This window comes from Haliaeetus albicilla, chromosome 2 (genome assembly GCF_947461875.1).
Source record: "Haliaeetus albicilla chromosome 2, bHalAlb1.1, whole genome shotgun sequence".
In the NCBI taxonomy this organism is placed as follows: domain Eukaryota; kingdom Metazoa; phylum Chordata; class Aves; order Accipitriformes; family Accipitridae; genus Haliaeetus; species Haliaeetus albicilla.
In genome coordinates this window covers 70855937-70878644 of record NC_091484.1, presented here as the reverse complement: position 1 = coordinate 70878644, position 22708 = coordinate 70855937, and the positions used below count along the sequence as shown (strand labels likewise).

The window sequence follows — 22708 nt, the reverse complement described above, 5'->3', positions numbered from 1 at the left end:
ACTCACTGCAGTAAAATTTGAGCTAAAATGCTGATGTTTTCTAGCAAGCACTGTGACATTGGTTTCAGTGAGGCCAGGCTTTCCCTGGCCAAATGCCTCTTCCTGGTCCTATTTTAAGTACTTTAAAATACCTTCTACTGGAAGATGGTCTTTTCTACATATAAACTTAATAATGATGTAAATAATCAGAGATGTGAAGAGTCACAAACTGTTTTAAAGCAGAATTTTTCAAGCTGCTGAATGTGTTTTACTCAGGCTGGCTGAGGAGTCCGATGGAATTTGAATTGTAGAGGTTCAGTTCAAGACATTGTGAGTCTTTTAAAATGCTAATTGTTTTAATATTCAGAAAGAACAACTGAAGTGCAGTTTATCCTATCTAAAATAATGTTGGGCACTAGAAACATTGTTGAGAACCACTTTGGAGGGGGATGTCTCCCAGTGTCCACCTTTGTTCTCTACAAATCAATGCTACAAAATCTTCCTTTTATTTGTTGGACTTATTAAATACTTGTTGAAAGGAATTTTATTCTATAAATTACTTCGCTCACTTCATTTGCTTTGCAAGTTGTTACTGATTTATATGTGGTTCAAGCTAAATTCAGCTGAGAAGTCGCGTTCCTCATTTTAAGGAAAGAAAAAAGATGCAAATTCCTGGATTTTGTAGATGAAAACCATACAAGATCTTATAATTGTCCCTAGAAGTTAAAAGATCAAGTGCTTATTTGTTTATACATGAAAATTTCCTAGAAGTCATGCCTTGTACTTTGTATGGTCTTATTGTAATGTTAAATAGAATAGCATTCTCAACTAAAGAAAGAAAATAAACTCCTGTGGTTTACAAATAAATCTCAAACATTTATTAATAATATTTAATTTTTTGTGTCAGTGTATTTTTTGTTGGGGTTTTTTTGTGTGCTCAGTGTTTAGACAGCACCTGAAAATAATTACTCAGTTTCACCTTTGCATCTAGCATATTTAGGTTTTAAATTTACTTGCGTGGAGCTAAGATAGCTTTGTTAACATGACTGTCCAGCAGTGTTCAAGTTCAGATTTTAAAAGTCAACAAATAATAGAAGTATTTGAAAAAGTTTAATTATATATACTTTTTTTTTCTGAACCTGAATTTTGAGCCAAGAGGGTTGAAAGTTTATTATCAGTCTCAATGCAAAATGTTAAAATGCAGGACAAAAATAATCATAATTAGTATATTTGTTTATGTTACTCAGTCTTTGTCTAGGATACATAAAGACTAGGAGTTGTGTAAACATACTTTTCCAACTAGGAGTGTATTTCAGCAAAATGAGGACAAGAAAGTAGTTTTAATTCAAATTTTTCTTTTATTATGTATTTAATTGGAGTTTTTGAAGCACTGACATTGACAATATTACACTCTTGGATGTGGCTGTTCTCATCACCTGGTCTGTTACAGTGGTGGTGCGACTTTCAACTTTGCTCTGATGAACAATACGGTACATAGGAGTTTTATCCTGATGTATAAATTAACATTTCAGATATTACTTAACATTTCTTTGATGGTAGTCACAAGCTGTCCTTTTTGTATACTGTCCTCCATCTGTTTCTTTGTTTTTGCCTCTTTTCCCCTTCTGTCTTACTCTTTGAGTCATCATCCATAATGTCACATTGTGTTTTGCTGTCACATACTGCTGCTTTGCTTGCTTGTTTCTTTGTGTCATGCCTTGCATATATGGTGAAGAAAACTTCTGAAATAAGGCTTTTCATGGTCCTGCAGCTTGCGTGTTAGAGCCTGAGGTTGGTTGTCTTTACCAGTATCTTCTGTTGGGGGAAGGAGCAGACAGGAAAGGGACTGCAAGTCATACAGTAAACATTGCATGAAACACACAGTGTATTCCCTGTTCTGCGCTTTGGAGGTCAGGCTCCTGAAGAAAGAAGACTACATCATAGAAAGTGTTGAGAATTTGATTCAGTACATGTCTTTTTGCTCCTTTTGAGTTAGGGTTGAAGGTTTCAAGACAAGCTGATGCTTCATTCCTCCTAAAATGTCTGCCTACCGTAATAGGTAGACTTGATACCTGACGTCTGCCTGTCTGGCAGGTGAAGAAAGAGGATAGCATGATCCTCACAGAAGAGAGGCAAGGAAGACTGGGAGTAGGAATGAGCTAGGTGTGATCTTTGGAAGTTACTGTCAGACGATCTCTACTGTGGGTAGCTCTGGCTGTAGGTAGGCAGGAGGAGGTGGTGGAACAGCTGCTGTAGCTGTCAGCAGTCACATGACCGTATAGATGTCAAATGTACATCACTTATCTTAATGCTGTTGACATTCACAACCAGCCACAGAGCAACAGCTACTGAATTTAGCTCTTTTTCATTGTGCTGTTTATTAAGAGGCAAGGCAGGGAGGATTTCAGAGATGACTGTGCAGTTAGCTGTCCTTAAGAAGTAATTTTGTTAGAATGCCCGTTGTACATGAAGAAGATTTTTTTCATGGTTCTTTTCGTCTCTTTCCCACAGCAGGTTTATTTTCTATTGCGTATTTACTGTTACTTTTTAATTTCTGAAGAGACAATGTATTCCAGTTGGGTTGAGTAACTCTGAAGGAGTTATATTTTTCTTGCATTTAATTTAAAAATATTCTTTATTCATAGTTATGAGTCTATTCCTTTATGTTTCTGATCTATGTGTGTCTTGTGAACAACAGTATTATTTGACCCATAATAATTTTTTAAAGGTGGGATGTACTTACCTGAATATTTTATTCTTTGTCTTAAGACAGTTCCTCTATTGTACTTTATTTATACTTTAGCAAGTTGGTGTTTTTCCTTACAAATACTCAAAGCAAGTATGTGACATTTTTAAAAAAAACCAAAACTTTTAAGTTATTAGTCAAAGTGAATTGATTTAAAGAGACTTCATTCCTGATCAATGCAAAGCTGGTGATACACTAAGTGAGGATACGCTATCCTCCTATATCTCCCTCCCTCTCCAAATACTTAAAATTACTTGTTTTTGATAAGCCCTCTGGCCACTTATTTTCCTTTATCTACTAATCCCTTGCATTTAGTGTGTTTGTATTTTTTTTGGTATGATTCTCTTCTCCACTCACGTAGCAATTTGTCTTCCATTTTCTGTATGTTATTTTGCTTTTTCTTTCAGTCTGCTCTGAAGTGTAAGGACTAATTCACCAACACTGCTTCTAAGCAGAAATGCTCTCTGCATGGTGCTGCCTGCAGAATGAAACTGTCCAAGCGTATTGAAGAGATGTCACTCTGATCACTTCTAAATAGGAACATTTTACTAACTTCTTTAATGCATTGGGTATCAGCTGTTGAAAAAGAAGTAATTGTTAAAAAAAGTCTTGAAACTTTAAGCCATTTGTTGGCTATTTCTTAATTTAGTACATTGCCTCATGTTACCAAGCAGACCTGGAGCCTTTCCTATTGCTTGAGTGGAGATACATCATCTTATGTATGGATTTTGGTATGATTTGTTTATACTGTGTTTAACACATGGAAAAAAACCTGTCCTTAGAGGGCAATAGCTGTAGTTAGTGGTGTCTTTGGCCATAAATACTGTCTTTAGAGGAAAAGATGGTTAACCTTCTTGTGGGATTTTTTTTCTTTATGCTTGCTCCAGTAAATGATCTGAAATACAAACCCAGTTTTAAATTCCCCTTTTGCATCTATGTTTTTCTTTTTTCATTCTCTCTTGGTGGTCTGCGTTAAAGTATATTCCATCCTGAAGAAACTAGGAGAATCATGACCTTGCTTCCTCTGTATTGTCAAAAAAGAAAAATGCAGAACAGTTTTGCCCTCAGTTTTTGTATCTGCATATAGACATTGAAAATATTCCAGCATGGTTGTTTTAGATGTGGTTAAATATTTTGTAAACATTTGTTTGCCAACTTCAAATTTATTTTTATGTATTCAGTTACAATACATTTTCAGCTTGAGTGTGTATTATTCGGGCATAGGGAGAAAAAGGAAGTAGTTACATGTGTCCTAGAGGCAAAAAAAGAAAATGGTTTCCTTAAATCTATTGTCTGTTTTAGACTGGTGCCAGGATACTTTCAACTCTTATTGTCTGCAATGGGAGCTGAATACTCTGCATCAAAAAGGAATTATTTTGTGTATTTCCTTGGAAACTACACAGAACCATCCAGTGAGAGATTCTTGCAAATAAATAAATCTTTGTTTATATTTTGTAATCTATGTGTACTGATTTAAGATTGTGGTTTAAAAGCTAATGCACAGGTTTTCTATTGTAATGGTATTGTTCTTTAGAGGCCTCATGAATACTTTAGCATTCTTTTCTTTTTCTGTATTGGAGAGATCACTGTCCTGAAAGTTTCAGTTTGTAGCCTTAATTTGGGTGAAGAGTTCAAAATTTTAAAAGAAAAAATTCCTTCCATTTATGTTACATAAGTCTGTTTTGACATCCTTTCTGGGCACGTTTTGAGGAAAAGGATAAGTAAATATAAGAGCTTAATGCTTTTTTGCAAGTTAGACAAAAGCATGGGGCTTTGGAACAGTATGTGATTGCTTTGAACATGCCACAACTTGCTGTACGCACCTGGGCCAATGACTTGCATACACTCCAAGCAAGGAAAACACTCGATAAACATTTGGTATTACCTGGTAGGATTGGGACCCTATTATGTTTCAGCTCCCCCATTTGTAAATGGATGGTGTTTGCCTAGATTACTGGGATGCTGAGAACACAAACCTGGACAGGGATCAGTATAGTTTGCTGGTGTTTGCCTGTCCCTTTTCTTTTTACATAGCTTTCCTCCATCACTGTGCTTTTGAGAGGGTTGAATTGCATGTATTTGTAAGCGCGGAAAATGATTAACGCTTACTTTTCTCCGGTGTTTTACGTATTACATATTATGAACAATCCCCAAAGTGAAGTCTGTATTAAATATCATGAACACATTTGAATCGTGTTTGAATGAAAATGCAATAGTATCTTTATTTGTGCCTTACAGGAAGAAAAGGCTTCTCTCCTGCATCGTACTCAGGAAGAAAGGAGAAAACGAGAGGTAAAGTAGACTGTAAGCATTTGCATGCGCACTGGATTTTTCTTTCATGTATTAACATTTACAGTCCAAAGTACTTCTGCTGCAGTTGTACTTAGTTAAGGAATGTTTTGTTTCAGTTTGCAAGTTCTGTATAGTCTTCCAGTATACTAGAATTGATAAACTGTTTGACTGCTTTTAAGGTGCTTCCCAGAAGTGATTTTCATCTCAAAAGAAGGTAATTAAGCATGTGCTAGGTGCAAAGGGAATTTTTCCTTTTATTTTGGTACTCATTGATTCTAGTCTTTGTTGAGAAGAGATAGGTATTTGGCTAGCAAATTGCATTTTTTGGCTTGTCGATAATCTGTTACTATGGTTTGGTCTCAGCAAACTGTCTTCTCTTCCTGGTTCTGCTATGGTTTCTTGGATGACCTGCAGTAATTAACTTCCCCAATGTGTGCCTCAGTTCTGTGAAGGTAAAATCAGAAGAGTGATACTTGAATGCATCCTAAAGTGCTTTGAAATCACCTGATAATTGAGGACCAATGAGAAGCTGATGTGTGAGGCTTTAGGAAGCCTTATACTGGTTTGTGATGGAAGTTTACTGCCATGGATAATTCAGTCTGGAATAACGCAAAGGAGAAATAGGCAATGAAAGGAAAACACGCCAGTTTTGAAACTTGAATGTATGTGTCATCACGAAAACAAAATTTGGTAGTATGGATTTAAAGTGAATATGTTCATGTTGTCATTCCCTCCCAGATATGAGTTGAAAAAAAATTTTGGTCTTAAAAATGATGTAAAAAGTATAACTGTGTAGTCAAGAAAGCATAGCTATTTGGCCATTAAAGATGTGTTTGACCCTTGCTAGATTAACTAGAAGTTCTGCAGTGGCTCCTCTGTTTCTGAGGACAGATACTGCTTTTTTTTCCTTTCCAATCTGGATGTATAATTACAGACCAACTTTACTAGGAAGTTACTAGGATTTCACCAGTTAGTTCACAATGCTCTGTTACGAATCAAATTTATGATCAGTGAGTCCTTACCAACATATGCAAAAAGACTTTTTTGCGCTTGTCCTGGTTTCAGCTGGGATAGGGTTAATTTTCTTCCTAGTAGCTGGTACAGTGCTATGTTTTGAGTTCAGTATGAGCAGAATGTTGATAACACTGATGTTTTCAGTTGTTGCTCAGTAGTGTTTAGACTATAGTCAAGGATTTTTCAGCTTCTCATGCCCAGCGAGCAAGAAGGCTGGAGGGACACAAGAAGTTGGGATGGGACATAGCCAGGGCAGCTGACCCAAACTGGCCAACGGGGTATTCCGTAACATGGGACATCACATCTAGTATGGGAACTGGGCGGAGTGGGGGCGGGGGGATCGCCGCTCGGGGACTAGCTGGGCATCGATCGATTGGCAGGTGGTGAGCAGTTGCACTGTGCGTCATTTGTATATTCCAGTCCTTTTATTATTACTGTTGTAATTTTATTAGTGTTACCATTATCATTATTAGTTTCTTCTTTTCTGTTCTATTAAACTGTTCTTATCTCAACCCATGAGTTTTACTTCTTTTCCTGATTTTCTCCCCCATCCCACTGGGTGGGGGGGAGGAGTGAGTGAGCGGCTGCATGTTGCTGAGTTGCTGGCTGGAGTTAAACCACGACAGCACTTCATAAACTTTTTGCCATATATCAAAATAACCCATTCAGTTGCTTAATTCTGTCTGCTGCAAAGCTGATGCAAAGTCATATACTCATATCTGTATATGTACACACATACACACAACAATTTTCTGTGACATATATCAGATTCTCACAAAATGAATGACTCCTCTGAGAATAAAATCAGTTATGGCTTTTAAAAAAATGCCTGTAGCAGAATCTTAGCAGTGACCTCAGACTTAAAACCTTGGCAATTAAGGGTCGCTAATTGACAGTTATGTATTCTAGGATAAAACCTGTACCTAGAGAAAAGGAGAAGATACCTACTTTTTAGTCAAGCATTACATTATGATTATGAAGAGGCAGTGCCTCTCTGTGATTGAAACTCTCTCTGGCTTGCCCCCATACTTTGCACTTTTACTGTTAGATACTTTGGAGAGAAAAATATCTTTTGGCCTATCAAAATTTTGATCTTGGTCCGCGCTCTAGAGGTAATCAGAGTCTTTCAAGTATATGCTTATTCAGAGAAATTGCTTTAGGAACTGGGGTTTCCAAGAAAAATAAAATAGACATTGGATAGCAATTTCATCTGGTGTTTCTCTGGTCAGTTCAGGTTAAGTTCTGAAGTTGGATGTGTCTTTATGGGACAATAAATTAGAAATCAAGGTTTTGTGAGTTGAAAGTTTATGTGAACTTTCCCAAATGTATTTTAATGAAATTTATAAAAACATTTTGGTATTTTGTTTTGCTTGGTGGCCCTCAGAATTATGGGCTCGTTATAGTTCAAGGATTGATTAGGTTAAAGTTTCTCTTCTCAAAGCAGGCTTCTCTCATTTTTACTCTTGGTCTTCGTACTTTCCTTTCCTCAACGACTGCTTTGTAGCTGTAGGTTCATAAGCAACTATTTTATTTACTTCCCTCTTTCATCCCGTAAGAAACTATATGGACATTATTAGAAACCTAATTACAGTAGCCACTTCCCTTGGATGTTCATTGTGATGGGATATGCTGGGAGTGTGTGTTGTCAGGGGACTCAGAGTGCTCTTTCCATAGTACCTTAAGCAAGCTGGCTTTCAGTTCCTCAGAAAGTGAGCCATTGTAGAGGATGGTTTTAACTACTCTTTCTAGCTACTGAGGAAGACACCATAAAATGACTCGCTTTACATGTCTGGTTTGAAGGAGAGAGCAAGAATTCTTATTAATTTCCATATTGTGCTCCTGGGCTTAAAGCATTAAGGCTCATTTTCCTTTTACTGCAGTATTGTGTCCAAATAATGGATTTTTTTTTTGGTTTGTGGTTTTTTTCCCCACGTTTAAACTGCACCAGCCTCATAATACTGATATATTATTTGAATGGAAGCAAATAAGTGGGTCTTCAGTGTTAGCTGATCTGTGCAGAAAGAGGAAGGGTGTCATTGAGTTTGATGAATTCTTCAACATTTTAGTATTAAGACTTTGTCTAATAAAATGCGAATGTGTTTATTTTGATTTCTGTAGTATTACATACTTACTGAGTATTAAAAATTCTTTTGCAATATCTTAGTGGTAAATTTACACTTAAAAACATAAAAAGCTTGCTCCCTGATTTATGTGTATTGAATGCAAACCTTCAAACACTTTATTTTACTGATGATTAGTGCTTAATTCTAATTTAAAAAAATTCCTTTTGTATACAAATATATTTCATAAAATGGTAGAAATTAGAGTCAGTTCCACAATGTTGATTTCAGTTTTCTTTCTTTGTTTTACAGGAAGAAAGGCGGAGGCTGAAAAATGCAATAATAATCCAGTCATTTGTAAGAGGGTACAGAGACAGAAAACATCAAGTATGTACTTATTTATTTATTTAGAAAGATGTAAAACAGTTTTGCTGCAAATGAGACTTTCTAGTAATAAATAATTCCATTGAAAAAAATCTTCATCTTCTTGAGTATTGTGTGTGCCCACAAAGTGGAAGTTCTTTTTTCCTCTTGACATTTTCATTTGAACCTCAATATTTTAGTAGATGGACATTTATTCTGCAAAGCATGTCTGTGCCAGTGGACTTCAGTGGGATGACACAATGTTTTTTTGAGCTGACAAAGCAAATGAAAACAGTTAGGTATTAGCAGCTTTCACACACCAGTGGAACTTTTTTTTTTTGTTATGGCTAAGGTGGTAGTTTGAGTCAAAAAGATGTTCTTTCTAAGCTGCTGTTGGGTGGATTATTTTAAGAATGAGTTGTATCTGTTTACTTAATAAACATTAGCAATTTTAAACTAGGTGAAAATGTTTGATGTGATATTCTTTACTTGAAAAGCAACAAATTTGTTGCAATGTGTATTTCCTGAATTACAGAAAGCAGTTATGGCTCTAACTATGATATTGTGTGTATGTTTTGATCTCTTAACAAATATGTGTTATATCCATTTTACTACTTTGCAACCACCTCGGATGGGGAGCTGAAATGAAGTTTTTGAAATTTTGCATCTCTATTTTACATCATAACCATTATTGATATATTGATGCATGTCTTATTTTTAAGTACTCTATCCAAAGAAGTGAATTTGATCGCTGTGCTGATTTGGCCCAGTCTGGAGGAACCTTTTCCACTACTAATGGAGCCAATTTGACTCTTTTAGTTCGTCAGTTGCTCTTTTTCTATAGACAGAATGAGGATTCTAAGCGTTTGGTGAGTACTGTTACCTACTTTGATCCATAGTACTTTTATTTCATGCACTTTTAAAGTACTCTTTCACTTAAAAGATTTTGAAGGGATGCAAAAAAGGCTTTGACCACTTCAGTAAATTAATTTAAGAATTCTGGCTTTTGCTGGCTTGCACTCTGCTGTTTTTCATTTAGGCAGAATAACTTAAAATTAGATTTTATATGTGCACACACACACACAAAATTTATGAAATGAAGCCTTGAAAAATCCTGTGTGTATTATTCACAGTAGTTTATTAAAAATAATATGCTTCTATTAGAATTTAATTTTTAAACAATATTTTCCACTTAGCTCTCTGGTCATTCTTAAGGTATTTGGGTTGTTTGTTTGTTTTTTTTTTTTTTTCATCACTGGTCAATAATGCTGGCATATCAATTGCAAAGTCACTGCAAACATCCCAAATGTGCAAGTAAATATGATTCATAGTGGGGTATTAATGATAGACATTAAAGAATTATACCTATTTAAAACAAAAAAATTATCAGATAAATTTGTTGCAAGAGTAAAGTTATTTGTAAGTGTAATTCAGTCTTAACTTTGAAAGTTTAGTACAAGCAGTTGTTTAGTTTATGTTGTGTAAAAATTTCTTTTTTATCAGCTGAACATGATTGTCTTACTTTGTGTTTTGTAAGTCCTCCAAAGGCAACCAAACCAGGATTGAAATACTACTGTCTGTGTTGCAATAAATAATATAACTTGTTGTTACAAACAGTAAACTTGTGCATATCTTTTCCCAGGTATGGATGTGTCAGAATTTAATTAAACAGAGTTCTCAGTTTGTTAAGCAATTGGATGGTCCAGACAGACTTACTTGCTTATTCCAAATAAAAAGACTGTTGGGGCTGTGTTGCAGGTAAATTCTTTTTCCGATGTGCTACTGTCTAAAGTGGGTTGCGAAATTATGCTGGGCACTTGTTTGTTTCTTTTTGCAGCAGGTGAAGTATTAAATGTGAATTTATTTTATGGAGAGAACTGTTTATGTTAAATACATGTTTAGGCCATGGTATAGGATACTTGTTCCTATGTAAGAACAGTGGAATGTTCTTAAGCTCTGTTGACTTTCAAGTTCAACATGGGCGTAAGGGATGCCCTGCCTAGAGATAGGCATAAGTATGTTCTTAACTGTTCGCATATAGCGGTATCATTAGCAATATTTGTGGAAACCAGAAGAACTGATAGTGATTAGACGATATTATCTGAGTTAGACTAATGTTCCAAGGATATACTTTGGATGTGTTTTGTTTTAAAACTAATATTATTTAAGATGCCTTTCCTCGCACTTTATTTTGAATTTAAGACATGTTAAGCAGTTACATTACTGGCTTCAGCAGTACATTTATTATCTATAGTGGGAGGATCCTTGGAGGATCACAGGAAGGTAAATCTATCAAGGTGACTTGAATAGCTGGCAGCTAAAGCCTAGTGTTAGAAAACAATATATTTGTTCTTATCAATAAGAGGAACCAGTTATACTCTCCAGAACTTTAAAATAGTTTTTTTTTCCTTTTAATTTTGAGGCTTTTTTAGAAAATTGTTTCATTCAAGTCACTGAACCTTGTGTTCTTACAATTATGTATACTGTATGTATGATAAACAGTGACACCAGATACTAAAGACTTGAGTGGTGGGCTTCAGAGTCCATGTACAGCGGAACACAGCTGTGGTGTCACTGGATTGAATTGTACCTTTTCACTACAGTTGAAATTGTGGTTTTGTAAATGCAGCTCTGTTAGTATTCCCACTCTCCCTTCCTGACTGGGTGATGTGGGAAAACAAAAGGAGTGGAAGAGCTGTCCCTGCCTATACATATAGATAGGGACAATGGAGGAAGAAGCTCTTCTTAACTTTACCTTGCCAGCATGATGATGGGTGTCTTTCTTGCTTTCTGAGCTACTTTGATTTTCTGCAGAAGCCCAGAAAGTGAGCAGTGGGACAGGTAGCCAAAAAAGTATTTCCCTGGGATAAGTTCAGATTCATGAGAAGTTGTAGCTTTTGATGCTATGGAAAAAAAGGTGACTGTGTAATATTGTAGCAAAAAATGTTAGTTTGATTGCAGCTACATCTGCAAAAAAGGTCTTGTTGTCAGAGTATCTTTTTTTCTGTTTAGTGAAATGTCTTAGCTATGGTGTCAAAACAATTTTTGCTGATAGGTCCCATCTTTCTGAATGGCTGGGAAGGAAAGCACATTGTTAGGGCAACTATGCCTATATACATCTCATACTAACAAATTCTTTTAATTCTAAACCGGCTCTTAATCTTCACCATTTCTGTGGTTACTGGTAGTTGTTTCGTAAGCAACTTGCTAAAAGGATGGGAATGGTTGTATTTTTAATATTTCAGTCTGTAATCAAAGACATATTGTTTTAGTTATACATATGACATTCCCCAGCACTTGTTCCCAGCCCATATTGCTCTGGGGCTTTCATGGCTTCATTTTTAATCTGAGTAGTAATACATGTTGGAAAAACATGTATTATTCTTTGCTTCTCTTCCAGTTTGTGCAATAGACTTCCAAACTTTGAAGTCATTGAAAGAAAGAATTTAGTAGGATTTAAAGAGAGCGCGCCATATTTGTAGAAATCCTAAAATCAGGAATTATTATTATAAAGGTGCCAACAAAAAGATGTAGCTAACCTACTGAGAGCACTTGGAAACCAAGTAGAAATAAGTTATTTTGAGCTGAACGTGAAAGGTTTTTTGTAGTTTTATTTTTAAACCATTGTACATATGCCTGTGGTGAAATAAGAGAAATATCTTGTTAAATAATTTTGATTTAATTTCATTTATAGGCTATTGCAAAATTGCAATGATGACAGTCTGAATGTTGCACTTCCTATGAGAATGCTTGAGGTATTTTCATCTGAGAATACGTATTTGCCTGTTTTACAAGATGTCAGCTATGTGACATCATTAATTGAACAAATTTTGCACTACATGATTCAAAAAGGTGAGTAGCTAGGATCTAGAAGTTCTGGGAAATACTCAAAAATTGAACAGAATGTGTAATACCTGAAGACCATGTTGTTTAATCACATTTTTGCCTTTACCACAGACATGATGAATTAAGTGCTGCATACACTAACCTATACATTAGATGGGTATTTTGCTTGTAATGAGATCACTGCTTGAGAAATTACTGTTTAATTTCTTTGGAAATTCTGTTTATAAATTGAATATTCTACCAAGTTACTTATACAGACTTTTACCACAGATTTTGAGAGTAGGTGGATATTTCCTAACAAAAGTTTTATTCCAGTAGTTGTGTGTACACACACACACCACACACACACACCGTGGCAGATACAAGCTTTAGTTGTGTAAAAGTTGGCTATTGTGTTGCAGTACTGTTCTCTATAACTGTTAACTTTAATTATTATCGTAAATTGGCATTACCTTTTCATCCTGCTAACACTAGAGACACCTTAGCAAAGAGATGGTGACCTAGCTTTTATTTCCCTTGTACTGTCATCAGCAAAACTGTTTGCTAAACTGCCATCCGTTACACCTGTGCAAACATACCGAAAGTTAATGAATTGTGTAGTTATCACCAAAATTGTGTTTTGTCTCGAAGAAACTTTATTACTCTGGGAACGTGCGAAAAAATTAATTTGGCTTTCTGATACCATAGCTTGAGTTTGCAAGACTTGTGAGTGGGGAGAAAAGACAAAAACATTATGAAATAATCATCTTCGATCCAGCTTCATTGGTATAAAAAGCAAAAAGAGCACCTTCCAATTTGTTAGTTAATTGTTGTGATAATTCTATGTAAGTTTCAAATTACATTCAGTGGACTGGGCTATCTTATCCTGTTACTAAGGATTTGGTTTTAACTACTACATGTCAAAGTCACTATGACAGAAAAAATTACTCTTACTGTAGCACATACATTTTACTTGCCTAGGTGTAGCTGAAACTATAGAAGTATTTGTGTTTGTCTCATTGCTTACTATATAATAAATATATATTCCAAAATACTTACATTTGTTCTTTTAGTGTAATATTCAGTCCTCACAACTGAATATGAAAGCTTATCAAGATGTTAGATCATATATTTTAGTAAAAGAATTCAGCTTTCTAGTCACTTAAAATAGGAAAAAAAAAATTGGTCATGTGCAACTACAAATTTTCTGTCTCCTAATCATTTATGATGGTTAATATGTAAAAAAAACTGTAATCAGCTTTTATTAGTATATGTTTTTGCATATAATTTGTCTTCCATGTGCATCTCGTCAGCATTGCTAAGTTATTTCTTTATGGTGACTTCCGCTTGTTGCATTGAATGTGAACTTGGGTAGTCCCTGACAAAGGGTCTTGGACTGGACCTCTCAATCATGCAACGCTATTTTGGCATTTACAGTGTTTCCTGTAGTTGTGGAACTTGCATCTTAGTTTAGGAGTTCATTGAGAAGGAGGAAGATGGTTTAAGAAGAGTGAAATCACGTGATTCCATTTGTACTTTAGTGAGACAAAAATAGATTACCCTCTAGACATGTCTTTATGGCTTGAGTGGTAATGCATTTTATTACTGAGAGATCCCTGTTTTGGAAACAGTAATTGTATTCTTCAGCCTGCTAAGGCAAGGTGTTTATAGAATTGAGACATCCTGCCAACAGGACTTTTACGTGTGTGATGCAGTCATGTTTTGAGTAGAGGGGAAAATTCACCATTTCTGAAAGGGTGGAAGGACTGCTGTCAAAAACATGACTAGAGTCACTCAGAGGAGAAAAGAGAACATCTTTTTCATAGGTCATCATTTAAAAAAAGAGAAAATTATTCACTTCATCAGCAGGAGTGATCAATCTTTGAAAATCAAGCTGACTCTGAATGCAATTATCTACCTATGATTTTATAAAGCGATATTTCCAAAGAGATTGCTAGTGTATCCTCTTAGTCCAAGTCACATTCATATAACTATTGTAAAACGTCTTTGTAAGTAAAGCTTCATGGAATGAATTGTAAAGTATTTTTCAAGTTACTGTTAAGTATATAAGTTGTTTTGTATGGAAAAGAAGAAAAATAATACTGTATTTAAAAAGTGATATTTCTTATTTGCAGGCTACTACAAGTCGCTTTATTTGTTAATTAACAATAAGCTTCCCTCGAGTATTGAGTATTCTGATGTTTCTCGAGTCCCTATTGCAAAAATACTTCTGGAGAATGTTCTGAAGCCATTGCACTTTACATATAGCTCCTGTCCAGAAGGTGCAAGGTAAATAAAGATAATATTATATATTTATGTACTGATTTGTTATTGTCAGAGGTGTGCAGTTTGTTGTTGAATGTCTAGCTATTCTTTCAGTGCAGTTTGTTGATTTATTTGCAATAGTAGTGATTTTTTGGTAATGCTATACATCAGTGAAACAATGGAGTTTCAGGTGTGTTTAATAAAAAGGCAATAAAATGCTGAAGGCTACAGTAAACAGCACAGAGAATAGCAGGTATCACAATACATAGGAGTATAGGTGTGGGAAAAAATTAGATAAGGGCAGAGATGCAGCTAAGGGCAAATGAAAAGAATTTTAGAGTTAAAAAGAACTTTGTGACAGGAGCTGAGGTTTGTGGAGAGAAATAAGTCGTAGCTTACAAGCAGAAAGAGTCAGGGATGGAACAAAAATCAAACTGGTTATATCATGTGATAGTGTTCTGTGTTAAAGTAGTACTTTGGGAAAAAAGACTAATTGTGCTTTTTTAATTTACTTTTTAGTTCAAGATTATAAACAATGAATTTAACTTCAGAATAGTTTTCTGTGAGGTTATGAAAAGTTTAAAGGATAAAACATGTAAGATCATCAGGAAAATAATATATAAGTTCATTTTTGAGAAATCTGAGAAATTTGGTTTATTAGCACAGGATTAATGGAGCACAGCTTTGTGGTCTTTTTGATGGACATGTTCAAGCTTGTAAATTGATCTGTTATTCCATGGATATAATTGTGGGAAATTTTGCCTATATTTTCTATAAAGACAATTTTTCTTCATTTCAGGCAGCAGATTTTTGCAGCCTTCACAGAGGAGTTTCTGGCAGCACCTTTTACAGATCAGATATTCCATTTCATCATTCCAGCGCTTGCTGATGTGCAGACCATTTTCCCTTATGAACTCTTTCTGAATGCACTATTAGTAGCAGAAAGTGGATGTTCAAGAAGTGATCAAGCCCCATGGCTTTTTTACTTTGTGTTAACAGTTGGAGAGACATATTTGGGTGAGAAAGTTAAATAGCCAATTCATTGCTTTTTCATATTTGAGTTAATATGCTATGTATTTCCACAATGTGGTTCATTGCCAAGCAAAAAGGACAGTTTGTGGATAAAAGTATTGGAGAGAGCTGTTTTATTAGCTGTTCTTACACTCTTCAGTAAAAAATACACTTAATTTGGGAAGATTCGGCATAATGTGTTTTGGTCAGGTATTTCTGGTAAAATATATTTTATAGTACAGTGTGATCTGGCTAACGATCTTTTATTTCAATGTATGTGCTATAGGGTCCCTTTCAGAGGAAGGACTTCTTGTGTATTTGAGGGTACTCCAAACTTTTCTCTCTCAGCTGCCTGTGTCTACTGCTGGTACAAATTGTCAAGATGCAAACAGTGATTCTGAAGATGAGGATGAAGAGATCAGTAAAATGACAACTACACCAGTAAGCACTACAGAATTTCTTTGAATGGATTTGTATTATAGCAGCAGCAAATACAGGCAAAAATACGATCACCGTAGTCCAGTATTTTTCTAGCTACGTGTAGAAGGGAGCATGTTTACTTCTTAAAAATAGATGGCTGCTCACTATAAGCAAATGGAACCGGTTGCTTACATTAAAAACAAAACCCTTACTATAATAAGAAATCTTAAAGTACAGGTAGTGTGTCTGCTGAAGGACAGAGCTTTTATTTAACAAAAAAAGTTTAAACTTCTTTAGATTTTTGTATTTTACAGAGACTGTGTCACTCTGTATTCTTTAAGTCTGTGGTGATGCTAAGGTATCTTTAAGTCCGTGATGATGCTAAGGTATCATGAAAGATAAGAATCTGATCTTCCAAATTAGTATTTTATTTTCTTTTTTTTTTTTTTCTTGTGGAAATATTAAAAGTTCGACTACAGTCTTTACCCTGTAGAATTAGCTCTGTATTTAAATATATCCAGCACCTTGAAAGCCCTCAAAGGGGGCACACCTGTTTTCTATAATAATGTATAGAGACTGTATTATAAATAGAACTTTTCACTGTAGTTTAAACTTCCACCAGTAAAATGAATCTGCGCTAACTTTAACCTCCTAACACTTGGATCAAGGCTCTGCACAGCCAAAGTTGGAGAGACATAAATTCAACAGTTTCTCACTGGCCTTTATATAATCTCTCAGAAGACACTACCATTCAAAGGACTTACACAGTGTGCCATCTTTCTTTGTGGAATGTGTGAAATTTCAACATATTTAGGGTTCATTAAAAAAAAAAAAGCCTCATAGATTATTTTGCCTCCCCACACTGAGCTGGGAATTCTGAATTTTTGTCTCGGGTGTTCTAAGGCTTCCTGGCATTTTCTTGGTTAAGTGTTGAAAGCAAAAGTGTACGAGCTTTTCTAAGAGTTACTGTTCCTATAATGCCTACTTATATTTAAAGTAAGGTGATGTACATTTCTGAAAGATGCAGCATTTTTAAGACATCGATATTGAGAGTAACCTCTTATAAAGAGCCATACTGCTGGGGAATACATGCAGCCTTTTACTTCTGCATTTTTAGATGCAGTGTGTTGCTGTTAACCCAAAATCTTTACCAAGATAGTGTGAATAAAATACTTAATTTGCCAGATAGACACACACTGTATGTGATGTAAATATTGGCAGATTCCACTTGTGGCTTAGAGATATCGGTGATGTTTAAGAGGTAATTAGGTAAAAACAAAGCATAAATTCCCGTTCACAGTTAACTTAGAGTAATTTGTAAATTAGAGAAGATCTGCTCTGTGTAGGCTTTAATACATGATACTATTTATTGCATTATGTTTTTCATGTGTTTTGCCTGTAAGTTTTTGTATTCCATATTTTTATGCATGCCTGTCTTACAAAAAAAACCCCAAAACAGTGGGGGGCTTGTTGGGGATCACCTCTTTCTTAAAAGTTCTTAATGGGATAACTTGGACCCTTCAATGAGCCAGACTGCTTTGCTCTGTTGGGGGCAAAATAGAGAGAATCAATAAGGAACAGAAAAGGTTGAACTCCACCTAGTTCTATACCAAGAGAAAGCATTCCCCTTCCTATGCTTCTGGTACCCCCCAAACATGTGTTAGCCCCCCTGAAGTTTTTTGTTGTATTTTAACCAATGGATTATGAATGTGAAAATACTGTTTGTAAAGGAACTTAGAGTAGGCATCAATTTCTGGATTTCACATTCAGTGCTGACTGATGTCAGTGGGGAAGAGATGACTATTTGCATATTTTATGCAAGTAAATGATCTGGCCTTATTGTATCCAAGTTTTGCAGAACATGCTTACATGAAAGGGAGTCTTTCCCACTGGCCTTAGTGAAAAGATCAATACCACAACCCAACAGTTGCCCACCTAAGGATTTAAGTTGGCTCTTGGGTCTGATATTTTTAAGAATGCTACTGGGGTACACAGATATGATTACGTTTTAATTACTGTACAAGAAAAATTTATGCTCTAGTAAAATTCTGAAGTATTATTTTCTTTAAAAAGGGGATACTTGATCATTAAAAAGACTTAAAGCAAATTTTTCTTTGGTATGTTTGTAGGGTGATGGGAGAATATCAGTTCAGTACATAACTGAGGAGTGTCTAAAGAAATTAGATACAAAGCAGCAGACAAATACTCTACTGAATATGGTTTGGAGAGATTCAGCTAGTGAAGAGGTCTTTACCCTGATGGCATCAATCTGCCACACGCTAATGGTACAACACCGAATGATGGTGCCAAAAGTCAGGCAAGTATAAATAATAGTGATGTTGAGCTGTGATACATCTAAAATTGGTTTTAGTAGAGAGATGTGTTTTAAATACCCTGTGGGGTTTTTTTCTGTTTTCTTTTATGATCAGCTGAAATCAGTAAGAATTTCAGAAGTTAAATAATAATTCCAGGCAAACCAAAGAGTGGTTTCTTTCTGTTTCTTCTTTTTCTTCTTATTCATCGTGTTCTCTCTGGAGTAATCACTGAGTCCAGAAGTGTAAGCTCTTGGTTTGTTTAGTGAGTTGCAAATAAGTTAGTATTCTGTCACCACATTGAGGACTATGGAACAGGTAGCGTTTGTGAAAATCACACACAAATAGGGATTGCAAGGATTCTTGAAAGGAGTTTTATCTGTCCCCTTGCTCAGAAGCATTGTTAAGTGTCATTGTAGTAGAGGTTTGCCTAGCTTGCTTTTAAAACTTTCAGTGAAATGGATTCCATGGTCTCTGTAGCTAGCTGAGCACTGAAACCAACTTGTTCTCTACCCTCTTTAATATACAGCAAAATCTCTCTTGCTACAAGTTAAAGTGATTCCTAACTATTGAGAATCACTGTTGTTTGGGAAGGGCTTTGGCACCTGAGAAGGAGATAAAAGACTTGTTCATTTGTACAGGATTCTTTTACAGAGACTGCAAACAACGTCAGTAACAATGGAAGAAGATTTTTGACCTTTTTATTATCAGACTAAGACCCATAAGTATTAACACTGTTTTGTGCAAGTAGTTTTGAATAAGTATGTAGTTGCTGGTAGTAAAGTAAGTATTTAGGGAATGTTGTAAACATAATCAATTCAAACTGCATTGTAAACAGTGATACGGAAAACTAATTAGGTGCTATCTTAGCCCAGTGGTGTTTATAGCTGTTAGAGGAAGTAAGATGTCAGTGAAACTGTGATTGCTCGATTAGGGTAATTAGTTCTTTGTAGACTAATTGCGTTAGAGCAGGATGTGAGACCTGAAGATCATAGCAGCAGTTGAATTAGTATGCCTGCTTTATTGTTGCAAGTACTACATTGCCTTGGATAGTAATTACTGAGTTTAAATGCATCACTGCTTTGACTTCAGGTTTGCTGGTGAACTGTGTGGAAAAGGGTGTTTAATGAATAAAGAAGTCAGAACTTTAATTGTATGAGTATGGCATCTATTTCCTCTGAGAAGCCATACTGGGTCTTTGCAATTATTTGTGATAACAAGCTAGTTACACATTGGATAAATTCAGGAGTTATGAAAGCTCTACTCAACATCTTATAATGGAAAGCAATTTACAAATTTTAACTTTTGAATAGCTCCAAAATAGTTGAATGTACCAATTTTAGCAGTAAGTAGTAAAGATGCTAAGATTTGTGTCAGTAATACCAATGGCATTACTTTCATGGTCAAAATGAAATTAATTCATACAGGTATTTGGTAAATTAATGTAGACATTTAATTATGAGTTCTGACTTCCAAGTCAGTCATAAATGTTGGGTTTGCCAGGCGTCATCATATCAGGAGGTGTCAATTTTTTATCCTATTCTTAGTGCATTTTACACCTGGCCTAAGTTACCAAGCAGCTATTCTAAACATTATTTTTGAGGGTTTTTTCAAAGGACATTTGATGCTTGTTTTAAAGGTAGTAAACATTGTGCCATTTCAGAAGACAATTAAAAGATTTTTTTTGTCATTAATTTCCACTTTTTTTAATTGCCTGTGATTTTTTTATTGCCCAAATGATTTTGTCAAATTTAATGATGGTCTTTTGAAAGATGCTTCACTTGTTTTGAAACTAACTTTTGAATTATTTAATATTCAAAGTGTATCTATTTAATTAAACCATGTAGAAATAGTTAAGCAGAAATAATTTATTTAAAAATATTTTTAATATATTCTAAGAGCTCAAAAATGCTCTTTTATTTTCTGTTTGGAAACAGACTGGGTCAAATGGTTTGAAAGATTGAAAAGGTTGTTACAAAGACTCTGGTTATTTAAGAGTATTTACAACTGTAATAGAAAATTATAATTAAATATAAAGGCTGCAGATCTGCAAAGTGGGATGCTAAATAGAGAGAGTAGTAACTGAAAACTTTTGAATAGAGAAAATGAGGCTCAAGTTAACACAAGCTTTGGAAGGGAGGAAACAACAAGTATCTCTGTATTGTTTTAATACTTCTGAGGCTTTTTTCCTTCTTGAAAAAAGATAAGAAACTCATAGTATAGACATATCACTCCATTAAAGCTGAATGCTTTTTCTTCTTGTGGCTTCTTAGTACATCTTTGATTTGCCTGATGATGATACTGTGTGGCGTTAGGAACCTTGGTGTTGCTGCATTATCTCAGTGGTTTCTTTGGTTTTGCAGCAGAGACCAAGAGAGAACAGAACAAGATACCCAAAAGTGCAGTGTAGTTTTGAACTGCGGGAGCAAGCCTCTAAAGTTCCTTTCTGATTCTCTACAGAGAGTGGTGGGATCCAGAGGTGGATTACTGGAAAAGCACATTGCTTTGGGTTAGTCGTTAGGAATTTGGATAAATTCTGAACAAGTTCTGGAAAGATGCAGTCAAGCCCAGTTAAAGAAAAAGGCCGCAAGCCTGGAAAAACCTAGCTGTAGCTAGCGTTCAGTAAGCCAGATGAGAGGCGTAGGATAAAATCCTGATTGTAATGAAGTCATTGGGAATTGTAGTTGTTCTCAAAGGGCCAGGGCTTTCATCTTTTCACTGTGAAGTTGATACATATTATTGAATACAGTTATTAAAAAAAAATAAAAAAAAAAGAAAACTTGAGTCTTGGAGCATAGTTCTCATTATAAAGACATTTGTAAGACTTTGCTTATCAAAACTACACTTTAACTAACTAGTAAATTCTGTCTCTGCACAATATTTAGGGGCGTAATTTAATACCATAGACTTCAGGTCATCACTGTGGCTTAATATTAAATAGTGATGGAAACCGTGCTTGTACTGGGACTTCAGTTGCTATCAGCTGTCTGCTCAGTGCCCCAGAGTGATTCCTAACCTTGGTTTAAGAGTTTCATAGTGCCCGTACATTACTACTGTTTAATTAACATAACATTGCTAATCTTAGCCTCTGGTTGAAAATTGTTTGGAAAACTGACGTTCTGGTGTAATATGAGCAGCCTGTCTTTATACGTGTGTGCTGAAGATACTAAGGCTTTGCATGAGGCTATTTTAGTAGTTCTTTAGGGAATGTTCTTAAACTGTTGTTTTTTTCTTAAAACCAGAATCATTATATATGAAGTTTTAACTTTTTTTTTTTTAAGCTTCGCTTTCCATTCTTGGCCCAATACAAAGAGAGGCAGAAGCATAAAGCAGCCTAAAGTGCAGCATAGTTCATTTAACGATGGCTTTGCACGCTGTCTCATACCTGTGACACCTTGCAGTTCTGAAGTGTCAAAATCCACTGCCCTGGCAGCAGTGACCTTTCACAGACTGTATGAGCTCCTCTCATTCTAGTGTATTCTCTTCATTAACTTAAATGGTCTCAGTGGGAAACTGGGCCCAATTTATGACCTAGACTGAAAATCTTGCCTTTAACTAATTAACTTGTAGTGGTGCCTCAGCTAAATTAAGCTTAATGGGTCATTTAATCTGTCCCATTGCGCAGGAGGAATTTGACACTTTTTTTTAAACCAGGGGTGCCCAAAATACTGTTTTGACAAGTACACATAAATCATGTGGCCTTTGTGGACAATTAGATACCTACAGAGAGAAACAAGGTTCTAAATAAATGATTGTTATGTACTTACTTTTGGGAGCAGATAATATAATTTGGTATGATTAAAATAGGTACTTAACAGTAATCACTGGAGTGAATTTAACTCTATCATAGCCTGTGGCTGAGACAGTGTGCATTTTTCCACTTCAAAGGAGCTTACCCTTTCTGGTAGTAGAAAAATGGTTCTTCCAAATTACAGTGGTAAATCTAAATATTGAACTTTACAGAAAATCTATTAATGAATCCATTATATAAACCCATGTATAATGATCTCATAATAAAGAAGTTGGTGGTATGCAGTGAGATTTTCAAGAAAATGCAGATGGAAGGGGTAAAACCCCAATGTTTAAACTTTAGTTGCTTGGTTTGTTTTTAGAATAGTACAAATATTGGAAATGAAACCCCTGAGTTAGATTATAAAAATTTACATGAAAAGAAATAATGTCTAATCTTTTTGTTTTCTACTGTTTGTGTGTGTGTTTTTTTCTTTAAAGGAAAAGGTACTCCAAGACTGTATGGACACTCAGGCTTTACATTAACTGATCTCTAAACTTTGTGGGTTGATAATGCTTTGTCTTCAGGGTATATAAGCTATCCATGTAATGTTCTGTGGTTTATCAGGAATTATTATCTTGTGCTGCATCATTTTAATGTAGTTCTATCTGGAAATGCTGGTTTTTAGCAG

General features: G+C 35.3%; 1 protein-coding gene across 1 annotated transcript in view; it reads left to right on the top strand.

Moving 5' to 3' along the window:
* UBE3C (ubiquitin protein ligase E3C) overlaps positions 1-22708 on the top strand; it is an 83198-nt gene that overhangs the window by 5684 nt on the left and 54806 nt on the right. The window contains exons 2-10 of the mRNA XM_069778192.1: positions 4964-5017; positions 8404-8478; positions 9177-9323; positions 10097-10212; positions 12149-12306; positions 14415-14568; positions 15344-15561; positions 15842-15996; positions 18105-18292. Coding sequence (XP_069634293.1) covers positions 4964-5017; positions 8404-8478; positions 9177-9323; positions 10097-10212; positions 12149-12306; positions 14415-14568; positions 15344-15561; positions 15842-15996; positions 18105-18292 — 1265 coding nt within the window. The remainder of the gene's footprint in view (positions 1-4963; positions 5018-8403; positions 8479-9176; positions 9324-10096; positions 10213-12148; positions 12307-14414; positions 14569-15343; positions 15562-15841; positions 15997-18104; positions 18293-22708) is intronic.